The 23,881-nt window shown below is 43.8% G+C and overlaps 1 protein-coding gene across 1 annotated transcript in view; it reads right to left on the bottom strand.

Annotated features, from left to right (window-relative positions):
• The window catches only part of CACNA2D2 (calcium voltage-gated channel auxiliary subunit alpha2delta 2), a 780,863-nt gene that overhangs the window by 429,736 nt on the left and 327,246 nt on the right, over positions 1–23,881 (bottom strand). The window contains exon 3 of the mRNA XM_053721110.1: positions 18,934–19,050. Within this exon, the coding sequence (XP_053577085.1) occupies positions 18,934–19,050 (117 nt within the window). The remainder of the gene's footprint in view (positions 1–18,933; positions 19,051–23,881) is intronic.

Below are 23,881 nucleotides of genomic sequence, written 5' to 3'. Positions count from 1 at the left end.
AAGGGATTAAATACTTCCCCTTAAAGCCCCCAGAGAAGCCACTCTCCTCAGCCCCAGTGCCTGCTAATACTATGCTGTCACAGGATCCCCTTTACGTATATAAATAGGAGATATATGTCCCACTAAAGTCCAACACTTCTTCTGTCCTGAATTTCTCTTCCTTCAGACCCAGAATAAAAAAGTCAGCATTTACCTTTAAAATCTGCCCGACAGCAGGGCAGCTCAGCAGGTTTAGGAGGTCCTCTCTCTCCCATAGCCCTGTGGATAAAGATAAAGCCTGAGTTATCTTACTTAGGCTATCAGGATTAGGGCAGCAAAAATATATGGGAGGCGCAGTGAGAATTATGTCCCACAAGTTCCCATTGCTCTAAAGCCACCATTGCTCTTCTGAAGAGACTGATTTGGACAACGGCTACACCCTAGAACAAAGCAGCACAATCTTGCACTACTTTAAAAATAATAAACTCTTGATTGGAGAATCTAATCTAACACCTCACTTTACCTCCACCTATCACTAACGTAGGCAAAGAGAATGACTGGGGTGGGAGGGAAGGGAGGAGCTATTTAACAGCTCTGCTGTGGTGCTCTTTGCCTCCTCCTGCTGACCAGGAGGTGAATATCCCCATTAGTAATTAAGACAATCTGTGGACTCATCGTAAAGAAATATGGAACTTGCCAAACTACCTCAATGAGGGTGCACTCTGTCCCAAAGTCAAAAGTGTGTATAAGTCCTCCTCTTCCGAATCACTTGAAGCTGATCATTCCAACAACAGCTGTCCCTCCTCTGGTCTTCGAAACCACGTTTCAAATAACTGAATATTATTCCAGCCACAAATAGTTTTAAATTCACATATCATTTTAATACATTTGCAATTCCTGGACTTGTGTCTTTTTTACATTTGAACTGCAGATATTAGCCATTATGGGCTAGATTAGTTTCAAACTTGCACAAAGAATAAAGTGCAATCTGGTAATTATAAGTGGATGGATAAATATTTTAAGCAAAGCATCTTAACCCAGAAACCTTTTGAGACCTGAAGTAAACCATTATCGCTTGCTAGTTATATTTAAACGTAACACTTTTATTATTAATAAAAAAAGGTTTTGTGTCAAAATGACAAGGGGAGGAACTGAGGAAGGAACAAAGGTCTATGTGTGTGCATTTTTGTGTGTATGGCTGTATATGCATGTGTGTATGTGTATGGGTGTATATGCATGCATATGTGTATGGGTGTATATTCATGCATGTGTGAATGTGTATGGGTGTATATGCATGCATATGTGTATGGGTGTATATTCATGCATGTTTGAATGTGTATGGGTGTATATGCATGCATATGTGTATGGGTGTATATTCATGCATGTGTGAATGTGTATGGGTGTATATGCATGCATGTGTGTGTGTGTATGAGTGTATATTCATGCATATGTGTATGGGTGTATATTCATGCATGTGTGTATGGGTGTATATTCATGCATGTGTGTATGGGTGTACATGCATGCATGTGTGTATGGGTGTATATGCATGTATATGCATGCATGTGTGTATGGGTGTATATGCATGTGTATGGATGTATATGCATGCATGTGTGTATGGGTATATAGGCATGTGTGTATGGGTGTATATGCATGCATGTGTATATGTGTATGCAGGGGTCAAGTCGAGCGGAAATGCATGGGAACGGAGTTCCTGCACTATTTTTGCAGGTGGAACTAAGTTCCCCCTGGACAGAGAACAGAAACACCTCAGTAAACACTGCTGCTGGTGGTGGGGGGAGCTGGAGCACAGTCTGGTTAGAGGGTTAGTGAGATCCTCTAGTAATGGGTGGTAACACATCCTACAATACACTAAATGCAAGCCTCCCTGCGGTCCTGCTGTTTGATCACCCCACACTGTGTGTAACACATGGTGCTTATGTTTCTGTATGGCTTGCTCTGAGCTATTTAGCTCCCCTCAGCAGAAAAAGGACTATTGCACCTTAAGTGGGTGAGACTCTGTGACAGAGGAGGATTCTCAGGCCCAAATGCAACCATTCAACCCTTCATTGGATTTAATTTTCTTTTATTAAACACAGTGTGTGTGTGTATGTGTATATATGTGTGTATATATAAAACAATACTAATTGTGAAGGGGGAGGAAGTTGAGGTGAGATCCCACACTTTTTTTTTACTTGACTTGACCCTTGTGTGTATGCATGAGTTTATGTGTATAGATGTATATACATGCATGTGTGTGTATATGTATGGGTGTATATGCATGTGTGAATAAGTATTGGTGTATATGCATGTGTGTATGTGTGTATATGCATGCATGTGTGTATGGGTGTATATGCATGTGTGTATGTGAATGGGTATATATGCATGTGTGTATGCATATGTGTGTATATGCATGCATGTGTGTATGGGTGTTTATGCATGCATGTGTGTATGGGTGTATATGCATGCATGTGTGTATGGGTGTATATGCATGTGTGTATATGCATGCACGTGTGTATGTTTGTTTATGGGTGTATATGCATGCATGTGTGTATGTGTATAGGTGTATATACATGCATGTGTGTATATGTATGGGTTTATATGCATGTCTGTATGTGTATAGGTGTACATGCATATGTGTATGTGTGTATATGCATGCACATGTGAATGTGTATGGGTGTTTATGCATGCCTGTGTGTGTGTGTATGGATGTTTATGCAAGCATGTGTGTATTGGTGTTTTTGCCTGCATGTGTTTGTATGGGTGTTTATGCATGCATGTGTGTGTATGGGTGTTTATGCATGCATGTATGTGTATAGGTGTATATGCATGCATGTGTGTATGTATGTGTATGGGTGTTTATGCATGCATGTGTGTATATGTACGGGTGTATATGCATGCATGTGTGTTGATATATGGGTGTATATGCATGCATGTGTGTTGATGTATGGGTGTATATGCATGCATGTGTGTATGTGTATGAGTGTTTATGCATGCATGTGTGTATGTGTATAGGTGTATATGCATGCATGTGTGTTGATGTATGGGTGTATATGCATGCATGTGTGTTGATGTATGGGTGTTTATGCATGTGTGTATGAGTGTTTATGCATGCATGTGTGTGTATGTGTATGAGTGTTTATGCATGCCTGTGTGTGAGTGTTTATGCATGTGCGTATGTGTATGAGTGTTTATGCATGTGCGTATGTGTATGAGTGTTTATGCATGTGCGTATGTGTATGAGTATTTATGCATGTGTGTATGTGTATGAGTGTGTGTTTATGCATGCATGTGTGTGTGTGTATGAGTGTTTAAGCATGCATGTGTGTATGTGTATAGGTGTATATGCATGCATGTGTGTTGATGTATGGGTGTTTATGCATCATGTGTGTATGTGTATGAGTGTTTATGCATGCATGTGTGTGTATGGGTGTTTATGCATGCATATGTGTGTGTGTGTGAGTGTTTATGCATGTGCGTATGTGTATGAGTGTTTATGCATGCATGTGTGTATGTGTATGAGTGTTTATGCATGTGTGTATGTGTATGAGTGTTTATGCATGCATGTGTGTATGTGTATGAGTGTTTATGCATGCATGTGTGAATGAAGTGTTTCATACTTAACTTTCATTACAATAGTATAGCACTGAACTACAAGAACTACACTACATTGGCTTAGTGCTCAAATCACATCCTTAATTAATTTTACTGCGTGTATGCGCAGGTCTATTATGTTAGCGATTTAGCGCACCTGCATATGTCAGCACGTTGTAGACTATTGATAGACTGCTAAATAATAAACATGGACTTGTAAAATGAGAACAAAAATAGAAGTTCTATTAATTGCACTCAAGCGATGTTAACACACAATAGCGCTAATATGTTTGTGCTCCACTTGTTATCTAGCCCTCTATTGGGAAGCGACAATAACTCACTTTTCCATGCTATTAGCTGTCATCCTCCAACTTTAAGAAACATTGGAAAAAGTATATAACACAATGCTATTCAAATCACCATAACAACTGATCACTTACTACAAGTTAAACTTGGATTAGTTTTGTGAGTACCTACTCATCCCATGAGAATATTTTAGGGCATATATTGAAGAATAATTGACATGTTTTAACTATGGACATTACACTTCAATTGAATGTCCCCAACTAGAGTTGAACTCCATAGGGGAAAACAGCTTAACAGATATACTGCTTAACGCGGAGCTAGTATCTTAACCCCATGAGTGCTAACGACGGCGCTGAGCCGTCGCAGAGTTTCCCACTCTGGTGCCAACGACGGCTCAGAGCCGTCGCTAGCACTCTCCCACCTTGAGGGAGATCTGGGGGCTCCCACCTGCTCCTAACCCGGCGATCGGGCATGCATAGTGAAAGGCATCGCCAGAGCTTCACGTTTTGCGCGGTGACATCACGCGCAATGACGTGATGACGTTACTGCGCAATTTTATTAAAAAATTACAATACAAAGTATAGGGAAAGGGGGCATGCTGCTTAGACACCTGTATCTCAGGCATCTAAGCAGCTACAGACCCCCAATACCCACCACTGGAAAGGTAATCGCCTAACCTTTCCAATGGTGTAAGTCTTGGGGAATATAAAAAAGTGTTACATATAAATTTAGTATGAAATATTAAAGTGATGGTAAATCCTAGTGTTTGTCAAAGGCTAGGATTTATCATTGGAACAAATAGAGGGGACTTTCAGTCATGAAGTATATAATACTTCATGAGGAAAAGCTTGTTTATTTGTTTGCAGCGTTCGCCGCACTGAGCTGCTCAGGCAGCCCACGGCACAACGCTATTTGGCTGAGAGGTGACGTTTCCACCTCTTAACCAATACCAGCGCGGGAAATCTGGCTTGGTGCTGTCTGGCACCGGATTTCCTGCACAGTTATTGGCTAAGAGGTGGAAACGTCACCTTACAGTCAAATAGCGTCCTGCCGTGGGCAATCTGAGCAGCTCAGTGCGGCGAACACTGCAAACAAATAAAGGAGCTTTCAGCATGAAGTTTTTTATACGTCATGAATGGAAGTCCCCTTTATTTGTTCAAATGGTAAATCCTAGCATTTCACAAACACTAGGATTTACCATCACTTTAAAATACAAGACAGTGCATTTCCCCCTTGTGACATATTTATGCTATTTTCGGACAGAGAGAATATAAGAATCAGGTTTGATGCTTATGATGTCTGCCTATTTGATGTCCTTAGGCCAGATGTTAGGCCCATAAAGGGGATTTTTGTGTTTCAAACAGTACTTGAAAGCAAAAACTGTGAGATATTGTATATCTAATTTCATATCTTACCCAGAGTTCCCTGGTGCATTAGTAACAATATATAAAGGGTTCAATTTATCAATCATTTGGGGAATTCTTTCTGTTCTCCTATCAGTTTTTGCAACTCTCCTTTGGAGAGGCGCGGCGCACCTGTGCGCCCATATTTATCATAAAAAGTAGTTTTTTCTCCATAGGAGAGCTGAGGAGAACTAATGATAAATGTTAGTATCTTCTCCTTATTTATCACTGAAAATAAGCAACTATTCTCCATGTAAGCCATATATAAGCCAATAGAAATATTTATACAGGCTTCCTAGTAGCTTTGTTAAAGGGACAGTCAACCCAAAAATTACTATTACTTATTTAGATTAGTTTATTAACTATTTTTACAGCCAACTGTAGCCCAATTTTCATCTGTAGTGGAAGCTTTGGGAGACGTCAGAGAAGGAGAGGTCAGGCGGCCATTTCAAAACGGCCAGATGCGAACTAGTAAGTGTATTTACTGGTAAAGTTTATTTAGATGAAAATTGGGCTGTAAAAATCTTTAATTAACTAATCTAAATAAGTAATAGTAATTTTTGGGTTAACTGTCCCTTTAATGCCCCTCTTTAACAAACTGTCATGAAAGAAAATAGATCTAAATGTTTCATTGTTTTTGTGCTTCAATTTTAGCACTTCTTTTATATCTCATTTTTATGCCCCAATCGATATCATTTTTTGTGCTCTGTTCTATATTATTTTGGCGCTCCATTATATATTTTTTTATCACGCCATTAATTATTATTGCACTCAAATAACCATTATTATTGCGCTTTGTTGTAGATCATTTTTGCACTTTGTAGAGCCCTATTTTTGTGTAACTGCTTCTACAACTGGTAGGGAATAGATTTCTAATGCTGTTCTCCACTGTAGTTATGGAGAACTTTAATGCAGGAACTTGCTGGAGAACTTTAAGTCCTCTACTGGAGAATATAAATGATAAATTTGTAACTAGGAGAATTATGAGGAGAGCTACTATATATGAAATACAACTAAAAAGATCTAATGTAACCCTTTTTTTGGATATCATGTTCTCCAAGGAGAGTGAGAACAGAGTAGGAGAATGTTTGCATTCGAACTTGCCCAATTTTAGGCGCATTTTTGAATGATAAATAGGGGCATTATTTCTCTTGAGAACTTTTAGGAGAAAATATAGGAGAATTGGAATGATAAATTGAGCCCAAAGAGTACTTCTGGGGTAAAGGAAGCAGGGATACTTGCTTAGATTTGCTAATTTTCTATACAATAACTCTATATCTCTTATTTATATACACACATATCTATATTACAGAAGCAGATAACTAAATAGCTCCTTTCTCTCACTTTCCTTTTTCTTTGTCTCTCCTCTCTTCGCCCCCACCCCCTACTTAATTTGCTTCTCTCTTTACTTAGAGCAGACATGCAGCTTCCAACAGCACACAAAGCAAATAAATAAAACAAGCCTGGATTTGATTATAAAAGAATTAAAATTATAATTAAAACAAAGCTACTAACTAGTAATTAGCGAAGCAGGAAGAGAAGGGGCTGTATTGTCATTATTAATTAACATGCACAGAGATTAAACCTGTGAGGGATTTAATGTGACTTCCCCTCCTTTGTATGTGAGGACAGACAACCCCAAAATACTACACAGGGAGGGGACACTGACAGGGCCACGGATCATTCTGTGCAGGGAGGAGACACTGACATGGACACGGAACACTGTATGCAGGGAGAGGACTCTAACAGGGCCACAGAACACTGTATGCAGGGAAGGGACACTGATAGGACCACAGATTACTGTACGCAGGGAGGATTCTGACAGTGCCACAGATTACTGTACACAGGGAGTGGATTCTGACAGTGCCACAGATTACTGTACGCAGGGAGAGGATTCTGACAGTGCCACAGATTACTGTATGCAGGAAGAGGACTCTGACAGTGCCACAGATTACTGTACACAATGAGTGGATTCTGACAGTGCTACAGATTACTGTACACAGGGAAAGGATTCTGACAGTGCCACAGATCACTGTATGCAGAGAGGGGACTCTGACAGTGCCACAGATTACTGTACGCAGGGAGAGGATTCTGACAGTGCCACAGATTACTGTATGCAGGGAGAGGATTCTGACAGTGCCACAGATTACTGTACACAGGGAGTGGATTCTGACAGTGCTACAGATTACTGTACGCAGGGAGAGGATTCTGGCAGTGCCACAGATCACTGTATGCAGAGAGGGGACTCTGACAGTGCCACAGATTACTGTACGCAGGGAGAGGATTCTGACAGTGCCACAGATTACTGTATGCAGGGAGAGGATTCTGACAGTGCCACAGATTACTGTACGCAGGGAGAGGATTCTGGCAGTGCCACAGATTACTGTATGCAGGGAGAGGATTCTGACAATGCCACAGATTACTGTATGCAGAGAGAGGATTCTGACAGTGCCACAGATTACTGTATACAGAGAGAGGATTCTGACAGTGCCACAGATTACTGTATGCAGGGAGGGGAATTTGGCAGTGCCACTGATTACTGTACTTAGGGAGAGGACTCTGGCAGTGCCACAGATTACTGTATGCAGGGAGAGGACTCTGACAGTGCCATAGATTACTGTATGCAGGGAGAGTACTCTGACAGTGCCACAGATTACTGTACACAGGGAGAGGATTCTGACAGTGCCACATATTACATAGGGTGAAGATTCTGACAGTGCCACAGATTACTGTACGCAGGGAGGGGACTCTGGCAGTGCCACAGATTACTGTATGCAGGGAGAGTACTCTGACAGTGCCACAGATTACTGTACACAGGGAGAGGATTCTGACAGTGCCACAGATTATGCAGGGAGAGGATTCTGAGTGCAGGATTGTGACAGTGCCACAGATTACTGTATGCAGGGAGGGGACTCTGACAGTGCCACAGATTACTATATACAGGGAGAGGATTCTGACAGTGCCACAGATTATGCAGGGAGAGGATTCTGAGTGCCACAGACTACTGTATGTAGGGAGAGGATTCTGACAGTGCCCCAGATTACTGTATGCAGGGAGATGACTCTGACAGTGCCACAGCCACAGATTACTGTATGCAGGAAGAGGATTCTGGCAGTGCCACAGATTACTGTACACAAGGAGAGGATTATGACAGTGCCACAGATTACTGTATGCAGGGAGAGTATTCTGGCAGTGCCACAGATTACTGTACACAGGGAGAGGACTCTGGCAGTGCCACATATTACTGTATGCAGGGAGAGGATTCTGACAGTGCCACAGATTACTGTATGCAGGGAGAGGACTCTGGCAGTGCCACAGATTACTGTATACAGGGAGAGGACTCTGGCAGTGCCACAGATTACTGTATGCAGGGAGAGGACTCTGGCAGTGCCACAGATTACTGTATGCAGGGAGAGGACTCTGACAGTGCCACAGATTACTGTACGCAGGAAGAGTATTCTGGCAGTGCCACAGATTACTGTACACAGGGAGAGGACTCTGGTAGCGCCACATATTACTGTATGCAGGGAGAGGATTCTGACAATCCCACAGATTACTGTATGCAGGGAGAGGACTCTGACAGTGCCACAGATTACTGTACGCAGGAAGAGTATTCTGGCAGTGCCACAGATTACGGTACACAGGGAGAGGACTCTGGTAGCGCCACAGATTACTGTATGCAGGGAGAGGATTCTGGCAGTGCCACAGATTACTGTATGCAGGGAGAGGATTCTGACAGTCCCACAGATTACTGTACACAGGGAGAGGATTCTGACAGCGCCATAGATTACTGTACACAAGGAGAGGACTCTGGCAGTGCTACAGATTACTGTACCCAGGGAGTGGATTCTGACAGTGCTACAGATTACTGTATGCAGAAAGGGGAATTTGGCAGTTTACAGATTACTGTATGCAGGGAGAATTTGGCAGTGCCACAGATCACTGTACGCAGGGAGAGGACTCTGGCAGTGCCACAGATTACTGTATGCAGGGAGAGGATTCTGACAGTGCCACAGATTACTGTATGCAGGGAGGGGACTCTGGCAGTTCCACAGATTACTGTATGCAGGGAGAGTACTCTGACAGTGCCACAGATTCCTGTACACAGGGAGAGGATTCTGACAGTGCTACAGATTATGCAGGGAGAGGATTCTGAGTGCCACAGATTACTGTACGCAGGGAGAGGATTCTGACAGTGCCACAGATCTCTCTATGCAGGGAGAGGATTCTGACAGTGCCACAGATTACTGTACACAGGGAGGGGACTCTGACAGTGCCACAGATTACTGTATGCAGGGAGAGGATTCTGACAGTGCCACAGATTACTGTATACAGGGAGAGGATTCTGACAGTGCCACATATTACATAGGGTGAAGATTCTGATAGTGCCACAGATTACTGTATGCAGGGAGAGGACTCTGGCAGTGCCACAGATTACTGTATGCAGGGAGGGGACTCTGACAGTGCCACAGATTACTGTATGCAGGGAGGGGGCTCTGACAGTGCCACAGATTACTGTATGCAGGGAGAGGATTCTGGCAGTGCCACAGATTACTGTATGCAGGGAGAGGATTCTGACAGTGCCACAGATTACTGTACGCAGGGAGAGGATTCCGACAGGGACACAGATTACTGTATGCAGGGAGAGGATTCCGACAGTGCCATAGATTACTGTATGCAGGGAGAGGACTCTGGCAGTGCCACAGATTACTGTATGCAGGGAGAGGATTCTGACAGTGCCACAGATTACTGTATGCAGGGAGAGGACTCTGACAGTGCCACAGATTACTGTATGCAGGGAGAGGACTCTGACAGTGCCACAGATTACTGTATGCAGGGAGAGGACTCTGACAGTGCCACAGATTACTGTATGCAGGGAGAGGACTCTGGCAGTGCCACAGATTACTGTATGCAGGGAGAGGACTCTGACAGTGCCACAGATTACTGTATGCAGGGAGAGGACTCTGACAGTGCCACAGATTACTGTATGCAGGGAGAGGACTCTGACAGTGCCACAGATTACTGTATGCAGGGAGAGGACTCTGACAGTGCCACAGATTACTGTATGCAGGGAGAGGACTCTGGCAGTGCCACAGATTACTGTATGCAGGGAGAGGACTCTGACAGTGCCACAGATTACTGTATGCAGGGAGAGGACTCTGACAGTGCCACAGATTACTGTATGCAGGGAGAGGACTCTGACAGTGCCACAGATTACTGTATGCAGGGAGAGGACTCTGACAGTGCCACAGATTACTGTATGCAGGGAGAGGACTCTGACAGTGCCATAGATTACTGTACACATGGAGAGGATTCTGACAGTGCCACAGATTACTGTATGCAGGAAGAGGACTCTGACAGTGCCACAGATTACTGTACACAATGAGTGGATTCTGACAGTGCTACAGATTACTGTACACAGGGAAAGGATTCTGACAGTGCCACAGATCACTGTATGCAGAGAGGGGACTCTGACAGTGCCACAGATTACTGTACGCAGGGAGAGGATTCTGACAGTGCCACAGATTACTGTATGCAGGGAGAGGATTCTGACAGTGCCACAGATTACTGTACACAGGGAGTGGATTCTGACAGTGCTACAGATTACTGTACGCAGGGAGAGGATTCTGGCAGTGCCACAGATCACTGTATGCAGAGAGGGGACTCTGACAGTGCCACAGATTACTGTACGCAGGGAGAGGATTCTGACAGTGCCACAGATTACTGTATGCAGGGAGAGGATTCTGACAGTGCCACAGATTACTGTACGCAGGGAGAGGATTCTGGCAGTGCCACAGATTACTGTATGCAGGGAGAGGATTCTGACAATGCCACAGATTACTGTATGCAGAGAGAGGATTCTGACAGTGCCACAGATTACTGTATACAGAGAGAGGATTCTGACAGTGCCACAGATTACTGTATGCAGGGAGGGGAATTTGGCAGTGCCACTGATTACTGTACTTAGGGAGAGGACTCTGGCAGTGCCACAGATTACTGTATGCAGGGAGAGGACTCTGACAGTGCCATAGATTACTGTATGCAGGGAGAGTACTCTGACAGTGCCACAGATTACTGTACACAGGGAGAGGATTCTGACAGTGCCACATATTACATAGGGTGAAGATTCTGACAGTGCCACAGATTACTGTACGCAGGGAGGGGACTCTGGCAGTGCCACAGATTACTGTATGCAGGGAGAGTACTCTGACAGTGCCACAGATTACTGTACACAGGGAGAGGATTCTGACAGTGCCACAGATTATGCAGGGAGAGGATTCTGAGTGCAGGATTCTGACAGTGCCACAGATTACTGTATGCAGGGAGGGGACTCTGACAGTGCCACAGATTACTGTATACAGGGAGAGGATTCTGACAGTGCCACAGATTATGCAGGGAGAGGATTCTGAGTGCCACAGACTACTGTATGTAGGGAGAGGATTCTGACAGTGCCCCAGATTACTGTATGCAGGGAGATGACTCTGACAGTGCCACAGCCACAGATTACTGTATGCAGGAAGAGGATTCTGGCAGTGCCACAGATTACTGTACACAAGGAGAGGATTATGACAGTGCCACAGATTACTGTATGCAGGGAGAGTATTCTGGCAGTGCCACAGATTACTGTACACAGGGAGAGGACTCTGGCAGTGCCACATATTACTGTATGCAGGGAGAGGATTCTGACAGTGCCACAGATTACTGTATGCAGGGAGAGGACTCTGGCAGTGCCACAGATTACTGTATACAGGGAGAGGACTCTGGCAGTGCCACAGATTACTGTATGCAGGGAGAGGACTCTGGCAGTGCCACAGATTACTGTATGCAGGGAGAGGACTCTGACAGTGCCACAGATTACTGTACGCAGGAAGAGTATTCTGGCAGTGCCACAGATTACTGTACACAGGGAGAGGACTCTGGTAGCGCCACATATTACTGTATGCAGGGAGAGGATTCTGACAATCCCACAGATTACTGTATGCAGGGAGAGGACTCTGACAGTGCCACAGATTACTGTACGCAGGAAGAGTATTCTGGCAGTGCCACAGATTACGGTACACAGGGAGAGGACTCTGGTAGCGCCACAGATTACTGTATGCAGGGAGAGGATTCTGGCAGTGCCACAGATTACTGTATGCAGGGAGAGGATTCTGACAGTCCCACAGATTACTGTACACAGGGAGAGGATTCTGACAGCGCCATAGATTACTGTACACAAGGAGAGGACTCTGGCAGTGCTACAGATTACTGTACCCAGGGAGTGGATTCTGACAGTGCTACAGATTACTGTATGCAGAAAGGGGAATTTGGCAGTGTACAGATTACTGTATGCAGGGAGGAGAATTTGGCAGTGCCACAGATCACTGTACGCAGGGAGAGGACTCTGGCAGTGCCACAGATTACTGTATGCAGGGAGAGGATTCTGACAGTGCCACAGATTACTGTATGCAGGGAGGGGACTCTGGCAGTTCCACAGATTACTGTATGCAGGGAGAGTACTCTGACAGTGCCACAGATTACTGTACACAGGGAGAGGATTCTGACAGTGCTACAGATTATGCAGGGAGAGGATTCTGAGTGCCACAGATTACTGTATGCAGGGAGAGGATTCTGACAGTGCCACAGATTACTGTATGCAGGGAGGGGACTCTGGCAGTTCCACAGATTACTGTATGCAGGGAGAGTACTCTGACAGTGCCACAGATTACTGTACACAGGGAGAGGATTCTGACAGTGCTACAGATTATGCAGGGAGAGGATTCTGAGTGCCACAGATTACTGTACGCAGGGAGAGGATTCTGACAGTGCCACAGATCTCTCTATGCAGGGAGAGGATTCTGACAGTGCCACAGATTACTGTACACAGGGAGGGGACTCTGACAGTGCCACAGATTACTGTATGCAGGGAGAGGATTCTGACAGTGCCACAGATTACTGTATACAGGGAGAGGATTCTGACAGTGCCACATATTACATAGGGTGAAGATTCTGATAGTGCCACAGATTACTGTATGCAGGGAGAGGACTCTGGCAGTGCCACAGATTACTGTATGCAGGGAGGGGACTCTGACAGTGCCACAGATTACTGTATGCAGGGAGGGGGCTCTGACAGTGCCACAGATTACTGTATGCAGGGAGAGGATTCTGGCAGTGCCACAGATTACTGTATGCAGGGAGAGGATTCTGACAGTGCCACAGATTACTGTACGCAGGGAGAGGATTCCGACAGTGACACAGATTACTGTATGCAGGGAGAGGATTCCGACAGTGCCATAGATTACTGTATGCAGGGAGAGGACTCTGGCAGTGCCACAGATTACTGTATGCAGGGAGAGGACTCTGGCAGTGCCACAGATTACTGTATGCAGGGAGAGGATTCCGACAGTGCCATAGATTACTGTATGCAGGGAGAGGATTCCGACAGTGCCATAGATTACTGTATGCAGGGAGAGGACTCTGGCAGTGCCACCGATTACTGTATGCAGGGAGAGGACTCTGACAGTGCCACAGATTACTGTATGCAGGGAGAGGACTCTGACAGTGCCACAGATTACTGTATGCAGGGAGAGGACTCTGACAGTGCCACAGATTACTGTATGCAGGGAGAGTACTCTGACAGTGCCACAGATTACTGTATGCAGGGAGAGGACTCTGGCAGTGCCACAGATTACTGTATGCAGGGAGAGGACTCTGACAGTGCCACAGATTACTGTATGCAGGGAGAGGACTCTGACAGTGCCACAGATTACTGTATGCAGGGAGAGGACTCTTGACAGTGCCACAGATTACTGTATGCAGGGAGAGTACTCTGACAGTGCCACAGATTACTGTATGCAGGGAGAGGACTCTGACAGTGCCACAGATTACTGTATGCAGGGAGAGGACTCTGACAGTGCCATAGATTACTGTACACATGGAGAGGATTCTGACAGTGCCACATATTACATAGGGTGAAGATTCTGATAGTGCCACAGATTACTGTATGCAGGGAGAGGATTCTGACAGTGCCACAGATTACTGTACACAGGGAGTGGATTCTGACAGTGCCACAGATTACTGTATGCAGGGAGAGGACTCTGACAGTGCCACAGATTACTGTATGCAGGGAGAGGACTCTGACAGTGCCATAGATTACTGTACACAGGGAGAGGATTCTGACAGTGCCACATATAACATAGGGTGAAGATTCTGATAGTGCCACAGATTACTGTATGCAGGGAGAGGATTCTGACAGTGCCACAGATTACTGTACACAGGGAGGGGACTCTGACAGTGCCACAGATTACTGTACACAGGGAGTGGATTCTGACAGTGCCACAGATTACTGTATGCAGGGAGGGGACTCTGGCAGGGTCAAAAAGGGTTGTCGCTGACAAAGCGTTGGTCCGGGAGTAAATAAAAATGAGATCAGACCCGGGATTCCAATCAGTAAAGGGTCAGGTGCAAAGCTGTAACGGACGAACAAACTGAACAAACTTCCAAGGCAAAAAACAGCAGCACTCGCCAATTCTCAAAATAAAAGCCTCTTTATTCGAGATGCAGATGAAAAATACACACATATATACAGTAGGCAGGGGACACCTTCTGACGCATTTCGTGCCGTTACTGACGCTTAATTACGTGTCAGATGGTGTCCCCTGCCTACTGTGTATATGGGTGTATTTTTCATCTGCATCTCGAATAAAGAGGCTTTTATTTTGAGGATTGGCGAGTGCTGCTGTTTTTTGCCTTGATACTCTGGCAGGGTCACAAATTAGTGTGTGCAGGGAGGGGATTGCTCATTGCTGTCCTAAATATTCAGTAAGGTATCTATATAACCACTGAAGACTATAAACAAAAAAATGTCTCTGCAGCTACAAATAATAAATCAATAAATGGCCACAAGCAAACTGATGCGTCCCCTCTCACCTACCAATCAAAAATCAGCAAAATTTTGAACGTTGCGTCTTTTACGTCAATCTGACAGAAAGGACAACATTGGTGGATAAATACATAATCTGGGACTGTATTCCAATCTGTTAGAAGAACCGTTTAAATCCATCATAAACGTGTTTTTTTCCAAGGATTTCTGATAACCTCTATTAACTTTGCATTGAGAACCCCTCACCAGCAGTTTTATCAGAAAACCCTCACACTCTAGCAAACCAACACTGGGCGGTTTTGCTCAGAATATTGTCACTTGGACCACTAATCTTGCTCATGCTCAGTTCACATTTTAACAAATGGGGATTTCAGGTTTTATTAAATATTAATTAAAACAGTTGTTTAAGCCATGAAACATTAACAAAATATGATTGTTTGCCTGTGAATACAATTACTACTAATTTGACATAATTTGTTAAAGGGACACTCAAGTCAAAATAAACTTTTATAATTCAGATAGAACAGCAGTTTTAAGACACTTTCCAATTTACTTCCATTAAAGGAACGAGATCCTACTGAGCATGTGCACAAGCTCACAGGTATATGTATACTTGTCTGTGATTGGTTGATATATGTCACATGATACTGGGGGCCGGAAAATGGGAGAAAAAAAAATATACTGCTTATTTGAAATTCAAAGTAGATGTTAAATTATTGTCTTTTTATTATGGACTTGTTAATTATGTAATTCTACTGCATTGAGTGGCCCTTTAAATTAAAAATAATACAAATGCTTTTTGTAATACATTGCAAATATTGTAAAAGTAAGGGTTCCATGGGCTTTTTATTGGCATAGCTGGTATGACAATAATAAAATCTCACAAGTATCATTGTATTCTCTAAACAAGATATGATACAAAACACTTACATCTTCAATTTGTCTCACCGCTATTTCAAAAGAAAGATCATTTTTTACACATAAAATAAAGTGCCACATAAATGAACATCAATATATTATTTTCATTATGGCTCTTGATAAAACACTTTGAAATATACACTACAAGAATAGTCTCTGGATGTGAACTTTCACCATCAATATAGAATGTGTCACAATTGTCTAAATTTGCAAACACCTATGCTTTAAAATGTAATAGAGATCATTTGAAATGTATCAATTATACAGCAAAAAAAGCTTAAATCAAACTGGAGAACAGAAATGTGAATAAAAATATATACATATCTAAAAGACAGAAAACATACAAACACAAAACACATACAGATAAAACAAACATACATTATATAATAATGCATCGCTACAGATATATCTATACAAGTCTGAAGGTTTGGAAGATCAGGCAATGATCTGTAGGATATCGTCCAGGTCTGCCACCCTCCCTCTTCAAGGCTCCCATGGTATTAACAAATTAATTAGCTGATCTGTTTTGCTGCTGTATTTTCAATCTAATTAAAACGGCCAGGCCAAGTTGATAGAGATCAGAGGCTTGTCAAAGGAAAGACATTTTTCTGACTAGCAAAGCTGTAAATGGCCTGAGCGAAGAGTTGCTGACCTAATGACCGCTCAGCAAAACAGCATAAACAATGACCTCCCAACAGGCTGACACTCAATGTAACCACTCAACACACTGACCCTCACTGAAAGCACTCAACACACTGACTCTTAATATAAACACTGATGCTCACTGCAAGCATTAAACACACACTGACCCTCACTGTAAGCACTCAACACAATGACCCTCACTGTAAGCACTCACACAATGACCCTCACTGTAAGCACTCAACACAATGACCCTCACTGTAAGCACTCAACACACTGACCCTCACTGTAAGCACTCAACACAATGACCCTCACTGTAAGCACTCAACACACTGACCCTCACTGTAAGCATTAAACACACACTGACCCTAACTGTAAGCACTCAACACACTGACCTTCACTGTAAGCACTAAACACACACTGACCCTCACTATAAGCGCTCAACACACTGACTCTCAATATAAACACTCAACACACTGACTGTCACTGTAAGCACTCAACACACTGACGCTCAATATAAGCACTCAACAGACTGACTCTCACTGTAAGCACTCAACACACACTGACTCTCGCTGTAGTCAATCAACACACTGACCCTCACTGTAAGAACTCACACTGTAAGCACTTAACACACTGACCCTCACTGTAAGCACTCAACGCTGACTCTCAATATAAGCACTCAAAACACTGACTCTCACTATAAGCACTCAACACACTGACTCTCACTGTAAGCACTCAACACACTGACTCTCAATATAAGCACTCAACACACTGACTCTCACTGTAAGCACTCAACACACACTGACTCTCGCTGTAGTCACTCAACACACTGACTCTCACTGTAAGAACTCACACTGTAAGCACTCAACACACTGACCCTCACTGTAAGCACTCAACACTGACTCTCAATATAAGCACTCAACACACTGACTCTTAATGTAAGCACTCAACACACTGCCTCTCAATATAAGCACTCAATACACTGACCCTCACTGTAAGAACTCAACACACACTGACCCTCACTGTAAGCACTCAACACACTGCCTCTCAATATAAGCACTCAACACACTGACTCTCCTTGTAAGCACTCAACACACTGACTCTCGCTGTAGTCACTCAACAGACTGACTCTCACAGTAAGCACTCACACTGACTCTTAATGTAAGCACTCAACACACTGACTCTCACTGTAAGCACTCACACTGACTCTTAATTTAAGCACTCAAAACACTGACTCTCACTGTAAGCATTTAACACACTGACTCTTAGAGGCCTATTTATCAAATGTCTGTCGGACCTGATCCGACAGTGAGGGACCTGATCTCACTGTAAGCACTCAACACACTGACCCTCACTGTAAGCACTCAACACTGACTCTCAATATAAGCACTCAACACACTGACCCTCACTGTAAGAACTCAACACACACTGACCCTAACTGTAAGCACTCAACACACTGACTCTCCTTGTAAGCACTTAACACACTGACTCTCGCTGTAGTCACTCAACACACTGACTCTCCTTGTAGGCACTCACAGACTCTTAATGTAAGCACTCAACACACTGACTCTCACTGTAAGCATTTAACACACTGACTCTCACTGTAAGAACTCACACTGACTCTTAATGTAAGCACTCAACACACTGACTCTCACTGTAAGCACTCACACTGACTCTCACTGTAAGCACTCAACACACTGACCCTCACTGTAAGCACTCAACACTGACTCTCAATATAAGCACTCAACACACTGACTCTTTATGTAAGCACTCAACACACTGACTCTCAATATAAGCACCCAATACACTGACCCTCACTGTAAGAACTCAACACACACTGATCCTCACTGTAAGCACTCAACACACTGACTCTCAATATAAGCACTCAACACACTGACTCTCGCTGTAGTCACTCAACACACTGACTCTCACAGTAAGGACACACACTGACTATCACTGTAAGCACTCACACTGACTCTCACTGTAAGAACTCAACACACACTGACCCTCACTGTAAGCACTCAACACACTGACCCTCACTGTAAACACTCAACACTGACTCTCAATATAAGCACTCAACACACTGACTCTTAATGTAAGCACTCACACTGACTCTTAATGTAAGCATTTAACACACTGACTCTCACTGTAAGCATTTAACACACTGACTCTCACTGTAATCACTCTCGTGTTCCACACTCTACTGTTCAGTTACAGTACAAAGAGAGCAGTTACCTTCAAAGCGCGCACTTTCTTGGCAAGAAGTGTTTCAATATCACCAGCCACCTTCTCCACCAGCTTGCGTGGTACATTCTCTTTCACTTCAAATAGGTTCCGCTTGTCAAAATAAAGCTGTGGAAAAAATAATGATTTATAATAATTGGTCAATATCTGCACATTATACCTGCACATCATGGCAGTGGTACATCAAACATGAACACAGAACTGGGCATTATGCACTAGCTACTAGCTAGATTTATATATGTACATTATATGAATAAGTGAATACATTATAAATGTATATGTGTATCACACATAGATAGATAGACAGACAGACAGACAGATAAATAGATAGACAGAGAAGCAGGCAGATAGATAGACAGACAGGCAGATAGATCGATACATCAAGATCTATTCTTAACTGGGCCCTAATCTACAGCAACACATGTTTAGCTTCTAACTAAACATATATAAGTGTATCACACATGGATAGATAGACAGGCAGGCAGGCAGATGGATAGACAGACAGAGAGGCAGATAGACAGACAGATATATACAGAGAGAGAGGGGGTGGGTAGAAAGATTAAAAGCAAAAAAAACATAATTTATGCTTACCTGATAAATTCCTTTCTTCTGTAGTGTGATCAGTCCACGGGTCATCATTACTTGTGGGATATTATCTGCTCCCCTACAGGAAGTGCAAGAGGATTCACCCAGCAGAGTTGCTATATAGCTCCTCCCCTCTACGTCACCTCCAGTCATTCGACCAAGGACCAACGAGAAAGGAGAAGCCAAGGGTGTAGTGGTGACTGGAGTATAATTTAAAAAATATTTACCTGCCTTAAAAAAACAGGGCGGGCCGTGGACTGATCACACTACAGAAGAAAGGAATTTATCAGGTAAGCATAAATTATGTTTTCTTCTGTTAAGTGTGATCAGTCCACGGGTCATCATTACTTGTGGGATACCAATACCAAAGCAAAAGTACACGGATGACGGGAGGGATAGGCAGGCTCTTTATACAGAAGGAACCACTGCCTGAAGAACCTTTCTCCCAAAAATAGCCTCCGAGGAAGCAAAAGTGTCAAATTTGTAAAATTTGGAAAAAGTATGAAGCGAAGACCAAGTTGCAGCCTTGCAAATCTGTTCAACAGAGGCCTCATTCTTAAAGGCCCAAGTGGAAGCCACAGCTCTAGTGGAATGAGCTGTAATTCTTTCAGGAGGCTGCTGTCCAGCAGTCTCATAAGCTAAACGAATTATGCTACGAAGCCAAAAAGAGAGAGAGGTAGCAGAAGCTTTTTGACCTCTCCTCTGACCAGAGTAAACGACAAACAGGGAAGACGTTTGTCGAAAATCTTTAGTTGCCTGTAAATAAAATTTAAGGGCACGAACTACATCCAGATTGTGCAAAAGACGTTCCTTCCTCGAAGAAGGATTTGGGCACAAGGATGGAACAACAATCTCCTGATTGATATTCCTGTTAGTGACTACCTTAGGTAAGAACCCAGGTTTAGTACGCAGAACTACCTTATCCGAGTGAAAAATCAAATAAGGAGAATCACAATGTAAGGCTGATAACTCAGAGACTCTTCGAGCCGAGGAAATAGCCATTAAAAATAGAACTTTCCAAGATAACAACTTTATAACAATGGAATGAAGGGGTTCAAACGGAACACCCTGTAAAACGTTAAGAACAAGGTTTAAACTCCATGGTGGAGCCACAGCTTTAAACACAGGTTTAATCCTGGCCAAAGCCTGACAAAAAGCCTGAACGTCTGGAACTTCTGACAGACGCTTGTGTAACAGAATGGACAGAGCTGAGATCTGTCCCTTTAAGGAACTAGCGGATAACCCCTTTTCTAAACCTTCTTGTAGAAAAGACAATATCCTAGGAATCCTAACCTTACTCCAAGAGTAACCTTTGGATTCGCACCAATATAGGTATTTACGCCATATTTTATGGTAAATCTTTCTGGTAACAGGCTTCCTAGCCTGTATTAAGGTATCAATAACTGACTCAGAAAAACCACGCTTTGATAAGATCAAGCGTTCAATTTCCAAGCAGTCAGCTTCAGAGAAGTTAGATTTTGATGTTTGAAAGGACCCTGAATCAGAAGGTCCTGTTTCAGAGGTAACGACCAAGGTGGACAGAATGACATGTCCACCAGATCTGTATACCAAGTCCTGCGTGGCCATGCAGGCGCTATTAGAATCACTGATGCTTTCTCCTGTTTGATTCTGGCAATCAATCGAGGAAGCATCGGGAAAGGTGGAAACACATAAGCCATCCTGAAGGTCCATGGTGCTGTCAAGGCATGTATTAGGACCGCTCCCGGATCCCTGGATCTGGACCCGTAGCGCGGAAGCTTGGCGTTCTGTCGAGACGCCATGAGATCTATCTCTGGTTTGCCCCAACGTCGAAGTATTTGGGCAAAGACCTCTGGATGAAGTTCCCACTCCCCCGGATGAAAAGTCTGACGACTTAAGAAATCCACCTCCCAGTTCTCCACTCCCGGGATGTGGATTGCAGACAGGTGGCAAGAGTGAGACTCTGCCCAGCGAATTATCTTCGATACTTCCATCATTGCTAGGGAGCTTCTTGTCCCTCCCTGATGGTTGATATAAGCTACAGTCGTGATGTTGTCCGACTGGAACCTGATGAACCCCCGAGTTGTTAACTGGGGTCAAGCCAGAAGAGCATTGAGGACTGCTCTCAATTCCAGAATGTTTATTGGAAGAAGACTCTCCTCCTGATTCCATAGTCCCTGAGCCTTCAGAGAATTCCAGACAGCGCCCCAACCTAGTAGGCTGGTGTCTGTTGTTACAATTGACCAGTCTGGCCTGCTGAATGGCATTCCCCTGGCCAGATGTGGCCGATAAAGCCACCATAGAAGAGAATTTCTGGTCTCTTGATTCAGATTTAGAGTGGGGGACAAATCTGAGTAATCCCCATTCCACTGACTTAGCATGCACAGTTGCAGTGGTCTGAGATGTAGGCGTGCAAAAGGAACTATGTCCATTGCTGCTACCATTAGTCCGATTACCTCCATGCATTGAGCTACTGACGGGTGTTGAATAGAATGAAGGACACGGCATGCACTTTGAAGTTTTGTTAACCTGTCCTCTGTCAGGTAAATCTTCATTTCTACAGAATCTATCAGAGTCCCCAGGAAGGGAACTCTTGTGAGTGGAAAGAGAGAACTTTTCTCTTCGTTCACTTTCCATCCATGCGACCTTAGAAATGCCAGTACTATCTCTGTATGAGATTTGGCAGTTTGAAGGCTTGAAGCTTGTATCAGTATGTCGTCTAAGTACGGAGCTACTGAAATTCCTTGCGGTCTTAGTACCGCCAGAAGAGTGCCCAGAACCTTTGTGAAGATTCTTGGAGCCGTAGCCAGTCCGAATGGAAGAGCTACAAACTGGTAATGCCTGTCTAAAAAGGCAAACCTTAGATACCGGTAATGGCTTTTGTGAATCGGTATGTGAAGGTAAGCATCCTTTAAATCCACTGTGGTCATGTACTGACCCTCTTGGATCATGGGCAAAATTGTTCGAATAGTTTCCATCTTGAACGATGGAACTCTTAGGAATTTGTTTAGGATCTTTAAATCCAAGATTGGCCTGAAGGTTCCCTCTTTTTTGGGAACTACAAACAGATTTGAGTAAAACCCTTGTCCTTGTTCCAACCGCGGAACTGGATGGATCACTCCCATTAATAAAAGATCTTGTACGCAGCGTAGAAACGCTTCCTTCTTTGTTAGGTTTGTTGACAACCTTGACAGATGAAATCTCCCTCTTGGGGGAGAGGATTTGAAGTCCAGAAGGTATCCCTGAGATATGATCTCTAACGCCCAGGGATCCTGAACATCTCTTGCCCAAGCCTGGGCGAAGAGGGAAAGTCTGCCCCCCACTAGATCCGGTCCCGGATCGGGGGCCCTCAATTCATGCTGTCTTAGGGGCAGCAGCAGGTTTTCTGGCCTGTTTGCCCCTGTTCCAGGACTGGTTAGGTTTCCAGCCTTGTCTGTAGCGAGCAACAGCTCCTTCCTGTTTTGGTGCAGAGGAAGTTGATGCTGCTCCTGCTTTGAAATTACAAAAGTAACGAAAATTGGACTGTCTAGCCTTGGCTTTGGCCTTGTCCTGAGGCAGGGCATGACCTTTACCTCCTGTAATGTCAGCAATAGTCTCTTTCAAGCCGGGCCCGAATAAGGTCTGCCCTTTGAAAGGAATATTAAGCAATTTAGATTTAGACGTAACATCAGCTGACCAGGATTTCAGCCACAGAGCTCTGCGTGCCTGAATGGCGAATCCTGAATTTTTAGCCGCAAGTTTAGTTAAATGTATTACGGCATCTGAAATAAATGAATTAGCTAACTTAAGGAATTTAAGTTTGTGTGTGAAGTCATCTAGTGTGGGTGATTGAAGTGTCTCTTCCAGAGACTCAAACCAAAATGCTGCTGCAGCCGTGACAGGCGCAATACATGCAAGAGGTTGCAATATAAACCCTTGTTGAACAAACATTTTCTTAAGGTAACCCTCTAATTTTTTTATCCATTGGATCTGAAAAAGCACAGCTATCCTCCACTGGGATAGTGGTACGCTTGCTAAAGTAGAAACTGCTCCCTCCACCTTAGGGACCATTTGCCATAAGTCCCGTGTGGCGGCGTCTATTGGAAACATCTTTCTGAATATAGGAGGGGGTGAGAAAGGCACACCGGGTCTATCCCACTCCTTAGTAACAATGTCAGTAAGTCTCTTAGGTATAGGAAAAACGTCAGTACTCGTCGGTACCCGCAAAATATTTATCCAACCTACACATTTTCTCTGGGATTGCAACTGTGTTACAATCATTCAGAGCCGCTAATACCTCCCCTAGTAACACACGGAGGTTCTCAAGCTTAAATTTAAAATTTGAAATGTCTGAGTCCAGTTTATTTGGATCAGAACCGTCACCCACAGAATGAAG

This window comes from Bombina bombina, chromosome 7 (assembly GCF_027579735.1).
Source record: "Bombina bombina isolate aBomBom1 chromosome 7, aBomBom1.pri, whole genome shotgun sequence".
Classification (NCBI taxonomy): domain Eukaryota; kingdom Metazoa; phylum Chordata; class Amphibia; order Anura; family Bombinatoridae; genus Bombina; species Bombina bombina.
This window is presented reverse-complemented; position numbering and strand designations above follow the sequence as displayed.